Here is a 22,207-nt window from a genome sequence, read left to right as displayed (position 1 = left end):
AGCTGTGTCCTTGTTTTTATATTTTGGTTTTACGCTTTGGTATTTTTCACACATTTCTGGCCTGGTTCTCCTCTAAATCAGTCATCCATTCAACAAATATTTATTGAGAGCCTACTGTATGCCTAGGCACTGGGTTAGACCTTTAATCTACTCCAGTGGCCCAAGCAGACACGATCCTTCATGATGAGAAAGAGCTAGACAGTAAACAAATGACTGGACAGATACATTATCACAAAGAGTTTTAAATATGGGAGGAAAATAACAGGATGGGTCATCGCATAGATTTGGGGTGAGGAGGTTGGTCAGAAATGGTCTCTCTGAGGGGCAGTACTGCAGCTTGGCCTGAGGAGTGACTTGGAGTGGGCCAGCGCAGGGAGGGTGGGGTTCGGGCAGAGGTTCCTCAAGAGGGTTGTGGAGGGCTTTGACGTGTGTGAATGCAGAAGGAAAGAATGCCTGCTGTCAGCGTCTCTTCATACTGTAGCACGTATTCATGGCAGGCTGTTATTTACCAGATGTCAAAACAAGGGCCTTTATAAAAGCCCCGGTTGGGTGGGTACCTTCATCTTTCCACAGCCTTTCTGATCCCCAGCCTCCTGCACCCTATCTGCAGGTGTGCATTCATGGCAACATAAGGCACACTAAAGTAAACATAGCTGTGCCCACTGACATGCTCTAAGAAGTAGTTTTTGCAACCTTTTCAATGTTTATGGGAACGTGAGAAATATCTGTGCCTTGGATCTACAGATTGTTATCATTTGCTTATTGGTTAAATACTGTCCAATATTATGTCCATGTTTCATAACTAAGGAACTCACAAATGCAGCCGTGGAGAAGTGCCAGGAATTTAACCACATGCACTAGTTCAAAGGCTAAAAAGGATGCTTGTTAAACAGTCTCAATACTGTGGCAACGGGCTTTACGTAAACTCAAAGATAATTACTACAGATGAGCTGAATAGGTGGTGCAGACGCAAGGCAAGATCAGACGGGGCACGCGGCCCTTCTTACGAAGGCTCTGAGTTATGAACATGAATAAAAAATTACACTCTGTGTCTTGTTCCAAAGACAAGGTCTTATTTTGCTTAGAGGAAAAACCCAAAACAGTATTAGGCATTTGACTCATCCCACAGTCTTTGGGGGCAGATATAGATTTTCCCTTTTGCTTTTTTCCTTTAAAGAACATAATTATAAGTTATGGGATCTAGTCAGTGCCTTCTCTCTCCATCCAGACTTTTCCATGACTAAAAAAATTACCTTAATGGCTAAATTGCTTTCAATGCAATAATCATGAATTCTAGGGAGGAATACTGATTAAAGCAATTTACTAAGGGTCTACTTATAATTCTGAATTTCCTAAATCTGCTTAGGATCAGAAAGACCATCTCTGAATCAAAAACCCAGGTAATTGTCAGCTATCCTATTCCACCTAATATCACAGCAAAATGACATTAAAATTGATGTCTTTGGTCAGGATGCTTTGAGAATTAGGGTATTCTGTGACTTGAATTTCGTAGCTAAGTCAAAGTCTGGAAACTATGTCTCAAGCCTTGTTAAAAAAACTGCCATGAAGCATTGGCCCTCAATAGAGACAACAAACAGAAGAAAAAAATAGAATCCACACAGAAACATGTAAATGAAAAGTGTAACTGTTTTCCTGGAACAGAAACAGCTGAAGTTCCATTCCTCTCCTATTTTAAGTAAGAAGACAACCTCCAACCCTGTTAAACACATATAACCAACAATAAAATGAACTTAAATCGGGGACTATGGTTAGTCAAGGAAGAGAACCTAGAAATAGAGAAGAAACAGAATAATGAACAAAGGGAAACAGAAACAAAGGGAAATAAAGACACGCCAAGAAAAATTACCCAAAAATGGCTTAGGAAAACCAGCTCTTGTCCTTTTAGGACTTTGCCAACAAAGTACATGTTTCATTTTTATAACCATTAGCAAAAAAATAACGATTCCACCGCGGCATTCACACTGAGGACTAAACAAAATTTATCAAGAATCAAAAGCTCTTTACCTCTGACAAAAGAAATTGTCTGAGGGAATTCCCTGGCGGTCCGGTGGTTAGGACTCTGCATTTTCACTGCTGAGGACGCGGGTTCAATCCCTGGTTGGGGAACTAAGATCCCAGCACACCGCACAGAATGGCCAAAAAAAAAAAATTTATCTGAAAGTAAAGTGAACCCTCAGGTCATCCCCTAGAAGTGTTGTTTTTTGTTTTTACTCTTTAAGAATTTCGTTTACTGATGTAAGCTTATTGATCTGTGTTCTCCCTGTCTCCTGAACTAAAACTCATAGGCAGGTGAGCATGTGATGAGGCACATCTGGATTTTACATAGTCCAGCCCTGCGCAGGACATGCCGTAAGCAATGAGGTCGCCTATTCTACCTTATTCAATCAAAATCAAGTATAGCACTTACAAATTCATTGGCCTGAGAACTTCGGAGCACCCCAACTCCCCATGCGGCTAAAGTCCAGAGGTCACTCTGCCGGCAAAAAGATGAACCACCTGCTGCTCGCTGGTAGTATCCCCTGTGGTGAAATGTGACACTCCCTTTAGAGAGCCGGACAGCCGGTTCAGTCCTGGGAACCCCTCACTGCCACGTGACCTCAGCCAGGCCCAGCCTCGCCTGTCAGCGGGGCTAATCACACACGAGGCTGAGCACACAGGCTTGGGGGGCCAACTGTGCTGGGTTCAAGTCCCAGCTTCGTCACTGGCTGGCAAGTCACTCACCGGGGTTTCCTCATCTGAAAATTGCACCCACCTCCTGAGGCTGTCGTGAGGACTAAGTGAGAATGTTTGCCAACTGCTCAGAGCAGTGCCTGAGGCACAGGGAGCGCTCAGCAGACGGTGGCAAAGCCACCACCGTCATAGCTACCATGGATATGATTTACATAAAAAGACAAAAAGCCAATTTTCAAATTACTCAAATTATTTCCTTCTAATTATTTCTTCTTTTTCTTCTAATTATTAGTAAAATCATTACGAATTACTAGTAAAATTATTAGTAAAAATTAACCAAATTATTTCTTCTAATTTCTGGGGGACCTGAGTGGGCCCCTAAACCCCTCCTGCCTATTGTCAGCCCCTTCACTCACCAACAGCCAGCTAAGGTGGGTGGAGAAGGGAAAGAAAGTTATATTCAAATAACTGAGTCCAGGATGAAGCCACAGTGGTGTGTCTGGTAGGCAGCGAGGCTGGGACGCTCGGACCCTGGCCACCTGCCTGATTCCCCAGGTGGGACTTGACAGGGGAAGAGAAATTCCCAGGAGGAGAGGTTACTAATCGATGAGGGACATCTCCGAGCAGCCTCTGGTGCTTCCTGGGTGCAGAGGTCTCCCTCTCTTCTGTGGAAGGGCAGCAGGGCCCGCACAGCCAAGAAGAACAAGCCACAAGGATCTGGGAGTTCCTGGCCCTTCCTCCTCCTCAGCTCTGTGCCCTTCGGTAAGTTACACCACTTTTTTTTTTTTTTTTTTTTGCTGCACCGCGCTGCATGTGGGATCTTAGTTCCCCGACCAGAGATGCAAGCTGCGCCTCTTGCAATGCAAGCAAGGAGTCTTAACCACTGGACCGACAGGGAAGTCCCTACACCGTTTCTTCACGTGTAAATGTGGACGTTAGTAGTACCTACCCCAAGGAGTGTGGGGAGGAAGAAGGGAGAGGCCTCCAACGTGCTTTGTAGTGTCTGACACTGAAAAAGTGTTTGGCAAACGGTAGCCATAGTTCTTTATTATTATTACTACTCCACACTGCAGCCCAAATGAACGATGTATCATTGTGAAACACTGTGACGCAAACGGCTCATAAAGGAAGGGATTCACAGAGGAGACTCCTCAGGGGCTGGAGGGGAATTTCATCTAGACCCTTGGGGTTACGTTGTCTCTTAAAACTCCTGCTTGTCCAGACTCAAAGGATCAGAGTCATCTGTGGACCTCGGGGACCCTCACAGCTGGGATGCTAATGCTTGCCAGAGGCTAATAAGTTGTCGAATCCAAACAGACTGGAAGACAAGACCTATTATGCAGCTACTAACCTCAGCGTTCTGGGGTGACTGTTACAACTTCTTTCCTGCCACCTTAAGGGGCAGCAAGAGAGAACCCTTTCCCTGCCTCTAGCCACTAGAGAGCTGAAGACCCCACCCGGAAGAAGCCAAGACCTTCTGTTCCCCATGCCCCTGCCCTAGAGCCACCCACTGACTCCAGGAGCTGGCAAGGGCCCGGACCTGGACTGCCAAGTTGTGCTGGCGATGACCATGGAACCGCCTCAAGGTCAGACCTACCTTGGGAACAAGGTACTGCTGATCCGTGCAGGCCAGGACGTAGGCCTCGGCCCGGCCCAGTTCACTCTGAGGGAAGTGGGCGTTCATCTCGTCTCCATCAAAGTCGGCGTTGTAGGCCTTGCAGTTGGCATAGTGGAGCCGCAGGACTTTCTCCTCGGGCAGGATGCGGGCGCGATGCGCCTGGATGGAGGGCCTGTGCAGGGTGGGCTGTCGGTTCAGGAGGAGAATGTCCCCATTCTTCACGTGCCGGCATACCTGGGGGCACAGGAGAGAACAGGGTGAGCAGCAGCGACTTCGGCAACATCGCTACTATTCCAAGGGCTCACCTTGGCCTGGGCTGAGTGTGCCTTCTGTCTGTCTCAGGTTTTATTCAACTAAATAAAAGGAGAACTTTTAGTCTGGACTGAAACCCTAGAAATCTTTGAGAAATAGCTACTAAGCCCCTTTGGTACTCTGAGAAATAGCCGCTAGCCCAGCAGAGTCCTGTCCTGGCTCTGGGCACAGAGGCATATGCCAATGAGGCTACAGGCTCCTGCCCAGTAATCTCTGTCTTCTTCAGAGATGCATAACCTTTCCGGAGTTTGAATTCCTCTGCGAATTAATCTGAAGAAAGAAAGAGACACATCTGAATACAGCATATCTACATATAACCATAAAACTCCTGGTCTGCCAGATCTAGAAGGATCTGACAGACCTCTAGAATCCCCGCCAGGGCCACATCTGAGTACGTTATTCGAAACGTGAATTCCACGTTTTAGAAATACTTGCCCAACCTCATCCAGCAGAGCCAGGACTGAAACACAGGGTTCCTGATTCCCAGTTCAATGCTCTCTGCAAATGTTTTATTGCACTTAAAAATTAATAATAAGTTTAAATTGCATGGTCTTCTGGGAAAGCAATTTCACAATAGATTTTAAAACCTTTAAAACTTATTTCCTTTTGTCAACGCAAGGTTCTAAGAATGTGCATGTTTATGCAGCAGTGTTAACAGTGGCAAGAACTGGGAAAAACCTGGCTGCCCCACAGAATGGGCATTGGTGGCTAAATCATGGTATGTACTATGGAATATTATGTAATGATGAAAAAGGATGACTTAACCCTATAATAGTCCTAAAGCGATGGCAATAATGTATTCCGGTAAAAGAAAAACAATCCAGGTGCCATCTAAGGTGATAGGATGAGGCAATTTAAAACCCAACCCAGGGGCCTCCCCTGGCGGTCCAGTGGTTAAAAGACTCCAGGCTTTCGGTGCAGGGTGCGTGGGTTCTTAGAGAACTAAGATCCCACATGCCACGCAGCACGGCCAAAAAATAAATAAATAAAACCCAACCCAACTCTACGGGCTTATATACACGAGGGAAAAGGGCACTTAGATCCTCACTGAGCTGTTTCTATGCTCTCCTTGAGGCAGGGACACACGGGAGGAAGAGTAAGGCACAGATCATCACCTTTACCTTTATATGTCTTAGTGATGTTCATGTTACAACGAGCGTGTACTACTTCTATGAAATTTCTTTAAAAGATCTTCAACTATTTCTAAAGAAAGCAAGAAAAACTGCACAAGTGATGCTTACTGTGGGGGAAAGCACAGAAAATACAGACAAACTTAAAGAAGAGAATGAAAACCACAAGTAACTTTACTCCTTAAAGACAACCAACGCTCACGCTTTTTTGTTCCTTACCAATATCAATATGCCACTGGTCACGTCCTCCTGACAGAACACCTCCTCCCACAAAGCTGACTTTAGTATAAGGCCCTTAATCTTATGCTATATTAATTACTGGGCTTCCCAAATGATGAACAGAGACGCCACTTTAAAAAACAAATGCAGGGTTCCCTGGTGGCACAGTGGCTGAGAGTCTGCCTGCCGATGCAGGAGACATGGGTTCGTGCCCCGGTCTGGGAAGATCCCACATGCCGCAGAGCAGCTGGGCCCGTGAGCCATGGCCGCTGAGCCTGCGTGTCCGGAGTCTGTGCTCCGCAACGGGAGAGGCCACAACAGTGAGAGGCCCGCATACCGCAAAAAAACCCCAAAAAAACAAACAAAAAAAAACAAATGCATTGGAATTCCCTGGCGGTCCAGTGGTTAGGACTCCATGCTCTCACTGCGGGGGTCTGGGTTCAAGCCCTGGTCGGGGAACTAAGACCCCACAAGCCTTGCGGCACGGCCAAAAAAATTTTTTAAATAATAAAATAAAAATAAAAAAACAAATGCATGAGGCAACTGCTACCCCAATCATTCTGCAGGCTGCCCTTAGCAGCCCAGAGGAATTGTGGAGACTCAGTGAGGCCTCCCCCCATCCCAAGTCTCCCCTAAATTATCCAGCAGATAACCGGTTGGGGGGATACAAATTACTCCAAGTCTGGTTTCTTCTTATGTCGTCCACATTATGAAGTTGTATCAGAAAGCTGGCTGCAGAAAGAGGCTAGAGGTCAACAAGAGATGCTCCCCACCCACCTCCCCGCATCCGTTTGGCTGGGCTGACAGTGTCCTTCAACTCAGGGAAGCAGGGAGCACACCCCTCAAATTCTAAAAGGCAGTCCTAAAAGCAGCTAGAGGGGAGGCAGTCTCTCTGCTCCCAAGGAATTCAAACCCTTCCTCCTCCCACCCCCATGTCCCTGTTTCCAAGGAGACCTGGATTCTGAGGATTCCCAGGAGTGGCTGCCTAGGGCACGTCACGGAGCCTGAACTGACTTTCAAGGTCTATTTCTTTAGCTTCTCAAGGAAGAAACTGCCGGGACCTGTGGCTTGGGTCCCAAACCCCGGGCTCGCCTCGGATCTGAGTCTCGAAAATTCGAGACATCCTCCAGCGTAAGCAAACCCCACAGCTGGGAAGGCTCGCAGGCCCGGCCAGCAGGCACCAGCCAATCCAAACAGAAGCCCTGGAGCACAGGGTGCTCCCCTCGCCAACCCAAACCTGAGGCCCTTCCTTTCTCTTGTCTCTAAATAAATACCGCAGCGAAAATTAGTGTGCCCCAGTGCCCGGGTCAGAGTTCCCAGGGGCAGAGCCGGAGCCAAAGAGCTGCTCCTGGCTGACTGCTGGGCCGGGAAATGAGGCTTGGCCGCCCTGCCCACTTTCTACTCCATTTACCAGGCCCAGGAGAAGGGGCAGAGACTACCCCTCCCAGGGGAAATGGCTTCTTCCACTCCCCCCTCCCCCTTCTCATCTAACCTGCAGTTTGTCCTTTCCTGGACCTGGGTCTGTCCCTCCCAGTCACGTCACCTGGCCCTTTGGCCCAGGTCCTGATCTAATGTGTTCCACAGGAACACAGTAACCAAAAAATTACTTTACAAATGACAAATGAATTGTAAATGCACACATATCGACTACATATATAAACCTTACATGTGACATCATTGAGATTCTTGGAAACTAAAGATAATCACCTTTAGACCCCAGGTCCCAACATAAGCACCACTTTTGTTTCATAAGTTCCCTTCCTGTCTTTGCCCCAGGGCCACATCCTCAGGTCAAATGTGGCCCTCACACCTCAGAGCCTCCTGCATCTCATCCTGGACCCGTCCAGTCCACAGGGGTTTCCCAAGTACCTCCTACATGCTGGGTGCTGGGGACAGTGGAGGGCCGAACACCCTGCCCTGTCCTCACGGGGTTTAGGAACTCGAGGTCAGTCAGATGGGGGTACCTGGAGTGACAACATAACGCAATGAGGGTTGGGGGGGTGAGGTGGGACACACCGTGGGGGGGGACCCCATTCATGTTGTAAAAGTGGCAAACTGCAGGCCACCTGCTTTTGCAACTAGAGTTTTTTGGAACACAGCCGTCCCCATTGACTTTGTACTGCCGTGGCGGCTTTCACGCTACATAGGCGGGGCTGAGCAGCTGCAACAGAGACCGTGTGGCCCGCAAAGCCTAAGATATTTACTATCTGGCCCTTGGTTGAAAAAGGCTGTGGACCCCTGCCCTAGAGGAACGAAGGCTTTGCAGAAGGACGAGTGGGCCATGGCTGGGGAGTGTCGGGGAGGACAGAGTATTCCCGGCAGGGACGGCAAGTTCAAGGCCTGAAGGGGAGAAAGAGGCCCACATCGATGGGACGTCGAGAGGTGGGGCTGGGAGACAAGGCAGGGACAGTGTGCTTGGGATGTGAACTTAGGCTGGGGGACAGGCCACTGGGCCAACCTCACTCAATCTCCCGGCTGCTGAGAACTCATTTCCGTCGCTTCCCACGAGCTGACCTGAGTGTGCAGTGAGGCCAACCTGCCCTCTCCTAAGCCCACCCCCAGCCCCACAGACGTAACAAGGCCACGGGAAGGAAGCTCCCCTGCGCGTCTGCCCATCCTCACTCCCCACTAATGTCAGAAACCCCCGTATCCTTTTGCTTTTGCTCCAGTCATAGATGAAGCTACTGCTTCGCTGCCTCATCACAAAGGCCCTGAAGCCCAGCTCCCCACACTTTGTTCCAACGGCTCTCCTGGGTCACACGTGACCTTCATGTGGACAAATCTGCATCTTCCTTCCGTTTCCTCACTCTTCTTAAACTTCATATTTAACTCCACAAACACCTACTAAGTGCCTCTGGGAGATGCAAACATACTCTGGGGCTGGTCTTGACCGGGAAGAACCCCCCCAGCGCAGGTGGGAGACAGATGCAGATACCGAGAGCGAGCCCTCTCTCCCTCGGCGTCCTCCCCTACCTGCCTCCTGCTTCCACAGGTGCCCCCACTGCATTTTCTCTCTGTTGTACTTTGTGCTCAAAGAGTTTAACTCGGATAATTTCATTTCTTTCTTTCTTTCTTTTTTTTTTTTTGACTGCACCACGTGACTTGCGGCATCTTAGTTTCCCGACTAGGGATGGAACCCGTGCCCCCCTGCAGTAGAAGCTCGGAGTCCTAACCCCTGGACTGGCAGGGAATTCCTGATGATTTCATTTCTTAACTCTATGCCCCCCTAACCTAAGTGCCACATTTCTACCTTTTACGGGAGACTAGCTTGCCCTTAGATTCTCCACCATGACCTCAGTTCAGAAGGACCCAGACACACCTCCTTCCAGGACACTGGAAACCACGCTTCCTTCTCACCTTCTCTCTTTTACAGCCCTGACACCCAGCCTACAGCCAAGCCCCCCTACTTCAAGGTCCCCTTGAAACACACCCTGCTTTCACCCTCGGTTCCCCTGCAGCCCCCGGGCTGGCCCTCAACTGCCCCCTGGTGACTCCAAACTCGCCCTGCATGCCCACCCTGCCCACAGCCCTCTTTGCTTCTCCAGCTTCATGCGGGTAAAGTCACCGTCCCCCGTCGCTGTTCCCTTGTGTCCACCACGCCACTCAGTAGCGGTGACACATTTATGGTCTCATTCCCTGGGGGTGCCCCTACCAGGCCGTCCACCCCGAGACAGCAGGATCTCATCCACGGTGCCTGGCAGAGTACCTGACCCCACTCTGCTCTCTTCTCTCAATTTTTTTCTCAAAATGTCCTACTGAGAGACTGTTTCACATGCTCGACTTGAGTTAGTAGGAAGATTACCAGTGTTTGCCTTGCTTCACCATAAATTACGAAAAACACACCTTGATTTCTCCTGCATCTTTCTCACAGCTCCTAGCAAAACACTAGGCACTTAAAAATGGCAGAATAGTCCCGTGAGCCTGAACACAAACCTCACTTAATGCACGAGAAAAAAAACAAAACAGGTGATTAGATTTGCGTCTGCATGTGCCCCCTGCCACCAAACCAGAAAACGCATGGTCTGTTCCTGCTTGACCGCAGGACAGCGGTGAGATGGAGAGGAAGCAAGAGGACAGGACGCGGTGAAGAGCAGCGGGGACCAATGGTCACCGTGACGAGGCTTCCTCTCCCCCTCTGTCCTCCAACCAAAGTTCCTTCAAGGACCAGTGGTCCTCTGTAGAGCTCAAACCCACTAAAGAGAAGACCTAGTCGGCCACTGGGTCTGGATGTATCAGAGGGCAAGAGGAGGTCTAACAAGCGTGCAAGTGGGTGCGGGAGACACACTCAGTTATCCCCTGACTCTGGGCAGTCACCATAAATTAATCCCAAATCCAGTCCATTTCACTCTAGCAACTTCCGCCACTGTTGCCTGGTTAGCCGTTATTTGCTATACCCCTCCCAGCAGGAATGGTTATTATTTGACACAGACACAAGTGATGTCACCCACCCATCTGTCCTCAGCAGACATTGCTAATCCATCATATACTCTTTCCGGTGAAGCCCAGATAAAGCCTCAGGATCCCTTAACCCAGTACTACAGGCAAGAACTAGCAGTCCCCCGGAAGTGAAGTATCAGATGAAACCTGTCAGTTTTCAGTTATCAGACACAGAATGTTCCCTTCCTTTAGGGCAGTTCTCAAACTTTAGCACGCAGAGGAACCCTCTGCAGAGCTTCTTAATATACAGATTCCTAGGTTCCATTCCCAGAGAGACTAATTCAGGGGTGGGGGGGAGGGAGAGGGGAAGGAACGAATGTGCATTTCCTACCAGCCCCAGGGATGCTGTTGCTCTGAGGACCACCCTTTGAGCAGCCCTGCTCAAGGGCAGCAAATCACAACAGCGTTATAATTCAAGAGCGTTTTTCAAGGCCCGACATGTACCCAGAATTGCGCTGCATGCATGGGATGGCCAAATGGAGTTTTATTCATGGTGTTCAGGCCCTAGGGAACACCCACGTCTGGGGGCAGCTTCCCCTGGGGGTGGGGGGGGGCGGGGAGAGGGAAGGGGAGGCAGCAACTGCTCTCACAGCATTCCTGCATCTGCACTCACTGAGGCCACAGCTGACAGCCGGCAGTCATGGGGAGCCAACAGCAGGTGGCCGAGCCCCTGACCAAATCTGCCCATTACTCACAATTTTTGTCCCCTGGGGCTTAGGTGCCCCCATGGCTGGCGTCAGGAGCTGTTTGGCCACGGCCTCCCGCTGGGTTAGGTTCGAGGCACTCAGGGCCGTGCGGCTGCCATCCTCGTTGATGACCATGGAGGCTCCTGGGTGCACACTGGGGCCGTTGATGACCGCCTGCCTCAGTTCCTGAACGTTCCAGGGGGTGACTGGCTGAGGGTAGGTCAGCTTTGTGGCAAACACCTGGAAACAAGGAGTGGATGTGAAAATTCAGGGTGGGCAGAAAGGTTACATGGACCCCCAGATCCAACTCAACAGGCTGTGTTACTTTTTCCCTAAGATGCAAAGGTACTCTCTGAGCCAAGAAGGTCGTCCTTCAGCAAGTAAAGCAGCATCCTCCCTGTCTTTTCCACATCTTTCCAGACCCGCTCCCTTAAGGAAAGAGATTGGGTCTCCTTTTCTAGCAGAGTCTGCTCGAAGAGAGTAATCTGAATGTTGCAGCTTACACAGAATTTTTTTTAACCCATTTAAAAATTTCACCATTTCCTGGTCTGCCAATAACACTCATTTAGTCCCAAAAGAGAGAAAATAGCATGGAACGCTAGCTTGAGAGAGACAGCAGATACTCACCCTCAAGTACCATTTTCTCCCGCCAACACTTCCCCCACGCCTCCAGCAGCCATCTCTAATTGAAGGTGGCCCATGCCCTGAGCCCAGACATGCCATTCAAATCTCTTTACTTGCCCTGAGATGAAACTGATTTGGTCTCCTGATACATGAGAAAACTCAGTGCTCCATTTGACACACCGGACCTGCACCACACTCCAAGAAAAATGAATTCCCTGGTTAAGCGAGTTCTGAGCTACTGAATATTAAAACCCTTTGATGCTTCAGAAGGCACATATAAGTACATGGGCAACTCTGAGAAGTCCCAGGTAAAGGAACGTGCTAAATGCTGGCCAGGTCTCGACGTGAGTGGCTCTGTGTGAGAGGCCCTCCCCGCCCCGTGGCCCACTCCACTTCTGCCAATGCACTGACCACTGCCTGACAGAGTGTACATGTACAGACTGGGCCCGACTTAGGATTTTGGGGGCTTTACGATGGTGCAAAAGCAACACGTGTTCAGTAGAAATTGTATTCCCCATTTTGAACTTAGGTCTCTTCCTGGGCTACTGACACGTTGTATGACACTCTCCTGAAGCAGGGCGGGGCAGCAGGCCGCAGCTGGCAGTCAGCCCCGTGATCACGAGGGTGAATAACCCACACACTCAGAGCCATCCTGCTGTTCACTTTCAGGACAGTATTCAGTAACTTAACAAGGGACATTCCACACTTTATTGAACATTATAAAATAGGCTTTGCATTAGCTGATTTTGCCCAACTGTAGGCTAACGTAAGTGTTCTGAGCACATTTAAGGTAGGTTAGACCTAAGCTATGCTGTTCAGTAGGTTAGGTCCATTAAATGCATTTTCGACCCATGGCATTTTCAACTTACGATGGGGTTTACAGGGATATAACCCCATCATAAGTTGAGGAAGATCTATACTTGTGTATCTGTTGATACGTCTCCACTGCTGTAATGTAAGCCTCACGGGGGACATGCTAAGTCTGGTTCCCTGCTGGGTCTCTAGCTTACTTCCCAGACTTTGCCTCCTCTGCTTCTGTTAACACCTGTCCACAACGCTAGATGAGAAGGGCGTGCCACAAGGAACCAAGAGGCAGTTCACACACTCTGCTCCTCGCGGCTATCCTGCGAGTAATACCCCAGGCCACCATGGCCCTGAGGCTTGGGGCAGGCTGGAGATAGGCAGAGGGGGAAATTCAGAGTCCCTCCATTACCAAATGAACCCGGATCCAAGAAAGAGAGGACCTTTGAAGGTGGAAAAAGGAGCAACACTAAAGGTCCCTCCCACAGCCGGGGACCCTGGAGGCACCATGAGGCCAAAGCCAAAAGGGGCAGCCCCTGCCCTCTGTCCAAAGAGACCAACGAACAGGTGTCCTTCCAGGGCCTTGGCCTCAGGAACTTCCCAATGCCTTTCCCTGCCACCTGACCCAGCTTCCAGATGCAAAGATCCCTGGGTTCCCAGGAGGCCATGGGCACCGGACTGGGCGTTCTCTGACTCTTGTCCCCTCCCACAAGAGCCCTTGCCCAGGAAGCCCATGTGTGCCCGAGGGAGGAGGCGGCAGCAGGTGGGAGTCCATCGGAACACTTGAGCTCTGCTCTCTGCTGCTCACCAGTCCTCCCAGGAGAGCAGCAGGGGGACCGTGCACAAGGAAGTGAGCCTCTCCGTGGAGGGAATTAAACCATCTTCTATTACTGACATCAAGGCCCATTAAGGAGGAAGCCGATTAAGGGGCCGCTGCTAATGAGCACCACAGCTTGTCGTGGTGGGGAATGAGAAAAGGAGGCTGGCTCCTTGAGGAAACACTAATGGGTGGATGGGGCAAACCGCCTACCCCTGCGGATCTGGGAGGATGGGCGATGCCTGCTCTCTGGGGCTCCTCCGCGGCCTGACTCCTGATGCCGGCAAGTACACGGGACGGAGACACCCCCCCCTTCCCTCCCCCTCATCTCTGTCATGTATTCAATCTCACTAGGAAGGCTTAAAGATTAGGCCAAGACAGGCAGGAAGAAGCTAGGCGGGAGGGATGTGCACCCTGCCGTCTGCTTCCTGGTGGCCCGGGAGGTGAGTCTTCCCGGTGGGTAGAGGGTATTTGGAGACCAGGCAGGGATTGAGAGCAACGCTACCCCATGGCCTCAGGGTCCCCTCCGAACAGCTCGTCTGGGAAGAGGCAGAGGCTGTCCCCACCCAAGCCACTGCAGTCGGCCACGTGCCTTCTCCCCAGCCCTCCTCGCCACTCCCATCGCCACCTAACAGCACATACCATGGGAATTCCAATTTCATTGGTGTTGATGTACATGTCTGGGCAGATGACTGAGCGGGCTGCATAGTCTACTCGCTTTCCCATCATGTGCTTCCGGAATAAACCATCCTTCTTCTCCAGGATCTTTATGGGGGAAAAAGTCCACAGAAAGCATTAAAAAAAAAAAAAAATCAAATATGTTTATCATTTTCTTCCTTCAAGACAAACATGTTTACTATTTAGCCCCTTTGGCTAGCAATGGGGATCCAACTCACTGCTCACCTGTCTAATGCCAGGGTACTTCTCCATCATTAATTTGTCCATCTCACTATCAAACACAATATTGACGTGGCTCTGAAGGCGAATCCAAATGTTGTAAAGTTTGTCTGTGAGGGACTGGCCTGGAAGTAGACTCAGAAAGGACCGGTCCATAGCGATCGAAGGGTCTTTTTCCTGGCCAAGACACAACCAAGAAAACAGGCGTGACGGAAGAACCTCAAAAAGGCCAGGCCTGGTTCCATTTTTCTTTCTTACTAGAGCTCTGACAAATGATGAGCTCTGGAGTTTGCCTTTACGTCTTTTGAACTTGACAGATCAGTGGCAAAAGTAGTCCTAAATCTCTCTTGTCCACATGCATCAACAAAACATCAGCCCCACTACCTATTTACCAGCCCGTCTCTTTCTGGGAGTAAAATGAACTCAAATTTCTAAGAAGTCTCCTGCCTTTCCTTTTAAATTGACACACAATTATTATCTCACAGTTTCTGAGAGTCAGAAATCTGGGCACAGTTTAACTGGGTTCTCTGCTTCAGAGTCTCCCCCAGGCCACAATAAAGGAGTCAGCCAGGGCTAGGGTCTCATCTGAAGGTTCAACTGGGGGAGGACCCACTTCTAAGCTGACACGGCTGTTGGCAGCATTCAGTTCCTTGAGGACTGCTGGACCAAGGGCCTCAGTTTCTAGTTGGCTGTTGGCCAGAAGCCACCTTCAATTATTTGCTGCATGGGCTTCTCCAACATGGTAGCTTATTCCCTCAAAGTATGCAGGCCAAGAAGGTAATGGATGTATCTGCTAGCAGCAGCTGAAGTCCCTTGGTATCTAATTCTTAAGGCAACGCTAGAAATTCTTCCCATGTCAATACTCTTCTTATGTAGCTCTGTTATCCTGCGAGATAACTGATTCTCGTATGGAGTTTCAGCTTTATTTATGGTTTTGGAAAAACTTAATCCAAAGCACTCATAAAGATGCAGGTGAAGTAATTTCTTAAAAGGAAAAGTGCTTGCCTTATGATTTCCTTCGCCATCAACTGAGATAAAGGCTATGTCAAGTTACTGGCTGATCTCCAGGCCTCAGTGAAATATTTAACCAATCCTTTCAATATTTCTGTCCCTGGCTCTGCCTCTTCCTCTTCTCCCACACCCGCCCAGGTGACAGGCCTCAAGGCAGTAAACGGCCCTAGAGCACCACCTACTGACACTGTCTGGTCTCATGGGGCTGGGTACGGCACAGGAGAGAGACACATGGTCCTTTGTCCCAGGGTGGGTCAGATGAGAGAAGAAAGCTGCCAGCACTGAGGAGGGAAAGCGGAGGGTGGGGAAGACCCAGTAAATGAGGATGTCTTGGAACCCATTAGTGATAAAGTGGGCTTGTCCTCAATCCTGAGGAACAGCAGGGTCTTCTCAGTTACAGGGAGGACAGGCCTATTTTCTGTTCTGGCAGAAGGAGCCTCACAGGGAGAGATGGTCACCTACGTGATGACAGAGGCCCTGTCAGACTAACTCACTTCTTATGACGTCACCTGACTCAGGGCCATGTGACTACTTGTGAAATGAGTGAGACCCTGTCTCACCTTGTATATTCTCGGTGCCTGGAGCGGTGCTAGCCCACCCACACAAGGCATTCACGATTCGTGAGAGGGCCGCCATGGGAATGGGATGTTGGGCGCAAGCGTGGGAAGAAACCACACACCCTGTTAATCAGATGGCAGGAGGGCACTGGGACTTCAGGTAGCAAACGGACCTCAGGAATCACAGAGGACACTGTTCATTTCTGCAGAGATTTAGCTTTTTCTCTTGGACAAAAGGCTGCCCTAGTTTCAAGGGATGTCAACGCAAAATCCTTAGCCCTGGTCACTGGAGCCGGCCATCCTAAGGCCTTACCTCTGAAACTGAACTAGGACCTGCAGATGGCAGATTTCTCTAATACTGAGGATTTTTAAAAGCACATTTGCCCCAGCAGATCAGAAAACTTAAGCAAAACCAAAGAAACCCCAAGCAGAAGGGCCGAGTAACCCAGAGCGTGGGCGTCCGGGACAGACAGTGGCGCCACCTGGCGACAGGCCTGTCCCAGCAGAGGAAGGGAGCCTGGAAGCCCTGACTATCTACTCAAGGCTGAGAGGGTCCTTCCCATTTGCATCCAGAGAGCATCTTAGAGATGGGAAGGATGTCAGTGATCTCAGCAAACTTCCTGAGCGCCTGACTCATCTTTTTTTTTTTTTTTTTTTGCGGTATGTGGGCCTCTCACTGTTGTGGCCTCTCCCGTTGTGGAGCACAGGCTCCGGACGCGCAGGCTCAGCGGCCATGGCTCACGGGCCCAGCCGCTCCGCGGCATGTGGGATCTTCCTGGACCGGGGCACGAACCCATGTCCCCTGCATCGGCAGGCGGACTCTCAACCACTGCGCCACCAGGGAAGCCCCTGACTCATCTTCATACCCACCGAGGACCTGGCCCACTGAAGGGGCTCGGGAAATGTCTGCTGAAACAGAAATTCAGCTCCACCGTTTACTGGAGAGGAAGCTGAGGCCCCAAATCTGACAGTCCTATTCTGGGAAATTCCTACAAATGACAACACTGCCTTCCTGACCCCAGTGCTGGAGACCTTCCTGAGCCAAAACCGGAGCTGGGTGGCATGGGCTCTGGTACCATAACGCAGGAGGGACATTCTTAGAGCTGAGGGCAGCAGACTGGTCTTTCTAGAGCTGCCAGGGAGAGCAGGCGGCCCAGAACACACCACATATAAAATCCCACCCCAGACCACACGCGTTTTATAGTGGAGACAAGACCAAGAAGTTAAAGCAACTCAACCAAGGTCACCCCGGGCGTGATCGCTGGGGCCACGCTCAGACCCATGCTTTCCCCCAGACCTCGCCTGGTCCTCCCAAACCCACGGCTCACACACAGCTGTAGAGAACTGCTAACAGGCATCTCCCAGGACCCAGAGCGTAGGGAGTCAGAACTACGACATCAGCTCCCCTGACCTCATCTGCGGCGGGTGCTGCCACCTCTCTTGGCAGCTCCTGTTCTTGGGCCATCAAGGCCAGAAGCTTTCGGATCAGAACCACATCCTTCATGACAGCCTGCAGGTTCACCGTCTGGCCGTTGGTGAACATCTGGTCCCCGAGGCGGCTGACGGGGCGATACCTGTAGGAGGACGCATGGCATCGGTGGGTGCGCAGCATGAAGGGCGTGTTCCTCAGCCTCTCACCCACCCCTACTTCACCACCACACTCAGAAAGAAACCCACATTCTTCCTGCACTCAGGAAGAATGGAAAGGAAAATGCTCCTACCACCTGCCACCTGGGAGTGGAACAGATGCGCTAGTTCTCAGTGCCCGTGACCCTTCCATCATCCTCTCCCAGAGGTCATTATTCAATTGTCCCAGAAGCCTTTGTCAGGTGAAATAAAGCCAACGAAAGGGCATTACCTTGAGGGCGGCACCACCAAGAAATCCAGAAAGAACATACTGGGATTGAATCCGGACTCCACGCCAACATCTTCCAGTCCCAGAAAAAGGTAATTCAGAAAGAATCCTGTGTTTGAAATAAACCAAAAGGATCATTTAAATCTATATGTAAGAGCATGGAAGGATGACCACGGAAATTTTACTGAGTGGAAAAAAAAAAATCCCAGAATGTAGGACAATATGTAGAGTAAGATCACACTTGTCTTTATAAAAACTAATGAGCAAAAAAACAGTCTCTGGGTGCTGTGAGCCTACACACAGGGGAGATGATGGGTTTAAAGACGGGTGCTACAGGGATGACAGTGCTTAGCCCAGGGGCTGCGATGGACAAGGATGGGAAACAAAAACTTTCACGTGCTTCGGGTTACGTTCCTGGATCATTAGACTCACGCGCACGCGTGCACACGACACACTTATTACTTTGGTATTTATAAGAAAATGTATTTGAAATAAACAAACAAAAATCAAATCAAAAAATAGTTAGTCTTCTTAAGATGGGTGGGATGGGGGGGTAGGTCCAAGAGGGAGGGGATATATGTACACATATAGCTGTTTCAATTCATTGTACAGCAGAAACTAACACAACATTGTAAAGCAACTATACCCCAATTAAAAAAATAATAACAACAAAAAGAAACAAAATAAAAAACCCTCCACGTAGATGCTACCAAGATCGTCTATGGATCAAAGCTGTGTTTCAGGTGTCTGGTAACCCAAAAAAAAGCTACAGAGAGAATGAATAGGACATGTCAGGGCCAACAACACTCATACTAACTTGAGTGCTATCTTTTTTCTGACATCACTTATCCCCTTAGCAAGATTTTCATTTTTAAGTGCTTGTCATTACACAGCAGCTACATTCAGTGTTCCAGAACACACTCTCAGAGGGTGGGTGATATGTGGGCTTTGCTTATAAATTCAAAGACTAATGGAAGACTTTCCTACTTGTAGGGAATTAAAATGTATGAGAATCCTAATTTAATAAAAACAGAGTTCATTTTTTTGATTCACAGAAGGAATTCCCATAGAAACCTTAAAAAAAAAAACAACAACTTTTATTTATGGGCATTTAAAATAAAGTGAGTCACACTGAACCTTCGAGACACATGTCAAACTGTATTAGGCGATGCCCACCTGCAGCTGTCATTTAATGACCAGGCTCAGTTACAGTCACTGTCAAGTTCATGCCTTCCCCACACTATAAGGCATCAACAACAATGTACCCTGAAGCCTGCCCCAAATCTACTGTTCGATTTCAGGAGAGAGCCACAAGAATCACAATTGTGAAAGCATAAAAATAAAAAGGCAGGGTAAATGAGTCCAGGAAAGCAAAGGGCTATTTCTTTAGGCTGGTACAGCACCTTCATTATTCCAAAGAGCCGTGAGATGTTCTTGAGCGCTGGTGGGTGTCAAGTATCCTCGTTTTCCCATCTGAGCTTCCTCAATTCCTGGAGCCGAAGAGGGGAATCAGAGCACAGTAAGTTAATTACAGGCACTCCCTCCTTAATGGGATTTATCAAGTCTTTTCCCCACCCTGCCAAGCCTGCAATCTAACCACAAAAATCAATCTCTAGGACAGCATACTCTCTGCTCTGAATTTTTTCTCCTTTAATCTAATTTCTAAAGTAATGAAAACCATATAACTAGTGTATGAAATCTAAAAAAGTAGAGCCAAAGGGGAAAAAAAATCACCCACGATTTCATCACGTTAACACGATTACCACTTTTATATATTCTTTTCTGGTCCTTTGGTTTATACAGTTTTAGATCATTATAATCTCAGGTGTGGATTTATTTTGTACTACTTTGTTCATTTACTGTCATCTTGTGAGCATTTCTGCATGTTGCCCTATAGCTTTTGCCCTATAGTCTCACCATCATTTTTTTTTTTTAACCCAGACTGAAACCTAGTCCTTTGTCTCTATTTTGTCTATTTTCCCAAGAGATGTCACTGTTCCAGAAAATAACTTAAATATCCTTGGAGTGGAGGTAGTCTCTCTCTTCCTACTGGGATGTCTTCTTGGCTCCTTTCCCAAACTTGGCATTGAGACCGAGACCCAAGAACACGAGCACAGTGCCCACCCACGGCATGGGGCTGATGGGGTTGGCGAAGAGGATAACAGAGGCCAAAATGGTGAAGAACTTTCGAGTTGTGGTGATCATGGAGCAGGTCAGGGGACCAAAATACACAACTGTCATGAAGATGAAGCTCTGGCCCAGGGCACTAGTCAGGCCAATCACCATCATCTTTAATGGCTGCATGATATCCCTCGGAAAGGATGTTTCCCGAGTGACTGAACCACACTGCGATAGTTGGATATCTGAGTTGATCCCAATCTTTTTACTACTATAAGTTACACTGTGATAAATAGCTTTATGCACATGGCTTTTACCAGAAAGCTTCACAGCAGAATTATGGATAAATGAGGATGAATATTTTTATGGGTAAACGTATATTCAATTTCTTCTTACAAATATCTTGCTGGTGCGTAAGAAGTAGTTTCATTTTGGTCTCTCAGATTAAGCAAGATCACTCTGGGATAATGTTTATCAGCTATACCCAGAGTAAGACAGAAAAATCACACTTGGGGCTGCCATTCAGGAGGTGTGGCCCCAAGCACTGAGATGATTAACAAAGATAAGTAAGTAATGTGACAGTCTAGGTTCAAAACTATCAACTTCTTTTGGAATACATTCACTGAAATTAAATATTGCTTGGGAATTCCCTGGAGGTCCAGTGGTTAGGACTCCGCACTCTCACTGCTGAGGGCCCAGGTTCGATCCCTGGTCAGGGAACTAAGATCCCACAACCTGCACAGGGTGGCCAAAAAAATTTTTTTTAATTGCTCAGTATTCTTTTTTTATGTACTTATCAGGGCAGGAACTGTGACTTGTCTGTGTTCCTAACACCTAACAGTATCTAGGACCCAGCAGATACTAAATTTTCACTGGCTTGAATATACATGTTCGAAATATCGTAAGATAAACTGTATTTAAAAAACCCTACTCTTCTGCTTTTTTCCACGTTTGTAAAATCCAGCTTCATTCCACCTCCAATTCTCTACTTGGTTTCTTTACCAACTGCAGAAGACACGTCACTGAAAGTTTTTAGAGAAATCTGTAACTTGGAGAACAATTAATAGATGTACCATAATTTAATTACTCTCCATTAAGAGGCACTGAAGTCATTTCCAATTTTAAACGACTTAATACTGTGGGCATGCCTAATTCTTAGGATAAAATCATTAAAGTGGAATTGCTAGGTCAAGAGTTTACACGTCTAAAATTTTGATTCCTATAAAAGCAAAACATTTCAACTCATTAATGCAACTGAAGGAAATGTGGGGAATGCAATGAAGAGAGGCTCTGACCTTCAGGGATAAACCACAGAGTTAGAAAGCTATGTGCGTTCAGTGGAGAGAAAAGACCCCATTAACCTAAAGAACCATTTTGCAGGCACTTTTTTTTTTTTTTTTAAGATTATGAATGTTTATTTTTTTATTTTATTTTTTTGCTGTACGCGGGCCTCTCACTGTTGTGGCCTCTCCCGTTGGCGGAGCACAGGCTCCGGACGCGCAGGCTCAGCGGCCATGGCTCACGGGCCCAGCCTTTGCGCAGCATGTGGGATCTTCCCGGACCGGGGCGCGAACCCGTGTCCCCCGCATCGGTAGGCGGACTCTCAACCACTGCGCCACCAGGGAAGCCCTTGCGGGCACTTCTGGAAAGAACCCCGCTCTTACTAAACTGGCTTGATGAGCTGAGGAAGATGAGCTGCATCTGGCAGTGCTCTCCAGCTCCTGACCCAGAGCTGCCAGTGCAGGAAGTGACCCCACCAGTTCAGTCACAGACTAAAGCAGACTGGCGTTGTTCCCTCATTGGGTTGGAGTCAGAAGAGACCTGTGGGATGCCACCTCCTCACACGGACCGCACCCTTCCTAACGGGACACTTTTGCAGCCTGCAAAAAATGAAATCTGCCTCGATGGGACCTCAGAACGGCCCTAATGTGTGTTTCGTTTAGCTCTAAGAGCTGCCATGTCAAAAACAAATGTCGGGAAGTCAAATAACTTGGGGAAGACAAGATCACAGTGGGTGGAGTACCCGGCTTTAAGAATTCTCATTTGAAAATGCTATCATCTTGGGGCTTGAGGAACACTCTGGAGTGAACGTGTATTTCACAAGCTTATGGCGCCCCTCATGGGATCACCAGTGCGTGGAGATCACTGAGGCACAGGCCTCGCTGCTTGGCCCCCTTCGATACCAGGAACGTGGCCAGACCCCTGTCTTAATGCTCACCTGCCTCCACATCACCTCCCCCTGGGGTTACTGACCTGCGTCATCCACAGCCTCCCCCAAGAGCACAGGCCACAAGGTCAGGTCTCCACTTTGGCACTGGACTCGGCCAGAGGCTGGGTCCTGGGCACGAGGCTGAGCGCCCAACAGGTAAATGTCTGCTAAATACTAAAAACCCAATCCAAAAACTATCGAAGACTAGGGCTGACTTGTTCCTAA

General features: G+C 48.8%; 1 protein-coding gene and 1 non-coding gene across 2 annotated transcripts in view; one reads left to right on the top strand and one right to left on the bottom strand.

The window, feature by feature from the left end:
* POLR1A (RNA polymerase I subunit A) overlaps positions 1–22,207 on the bottom strand; it is a 76,625-nt gene that overhangs the window by 39,808 nt on the left and 14,610 nt on the right. The window contains exons 7-13 of the mRNA XM_030837474.2: positions 19,059–19,145; positions 17,659–17,764; positions 17,212–17,374; positions 14,239–14,409; positions 13,978–14,100; positions 11,103–11,333; positions 4,289–4,543 (exon numbers count right to left, since the gene is read on the bottom strand). Coding sequence (XP_030693334.1) covers positions 4,289–4,543; positions 11,103–11,333; positions 13,978–14,100; positions 14,239–14,409; positions 17,212–17,374; positions 17,659–17,764; positions 19,059–19,145 — 1,136 coding nt within the window. The remainder of the gene's footprint in view (positions 1–4,288; positions 4,544–11,102; positions 11,334–13,977; positions 14,101–14,238; positions 14,410–17,211; positions 17,375–17,658; positions 17,765–19,058; positions 19,146–22,207) is intronic.
* Positions 20,421–20,493, top strand: TRNAE-CUC (transfer RNA glutamic acid (anticodon CUC)). The gene has a single exon. It is a non-coding gene; the product is annotated as a tRNA-Glu (tRNA).

The sequence above is a fragment of the Globicephala melas genome, chromosome 12 (genome assembly GCF_963455315.2).
Source record: "Globicephala melas chromosome 12, mGloMel1.2, whole genome shotgun sequence".
Taxonomy (NCBI): Eukaryota; Metazoa; Chordata; class Mammalia; order Artiodactyla; family Delphinidae; genus Globicephala; species Globicephala melas.
This window is presented reverse-complemented; position numbering and strand designations above follow the sequence as displayed.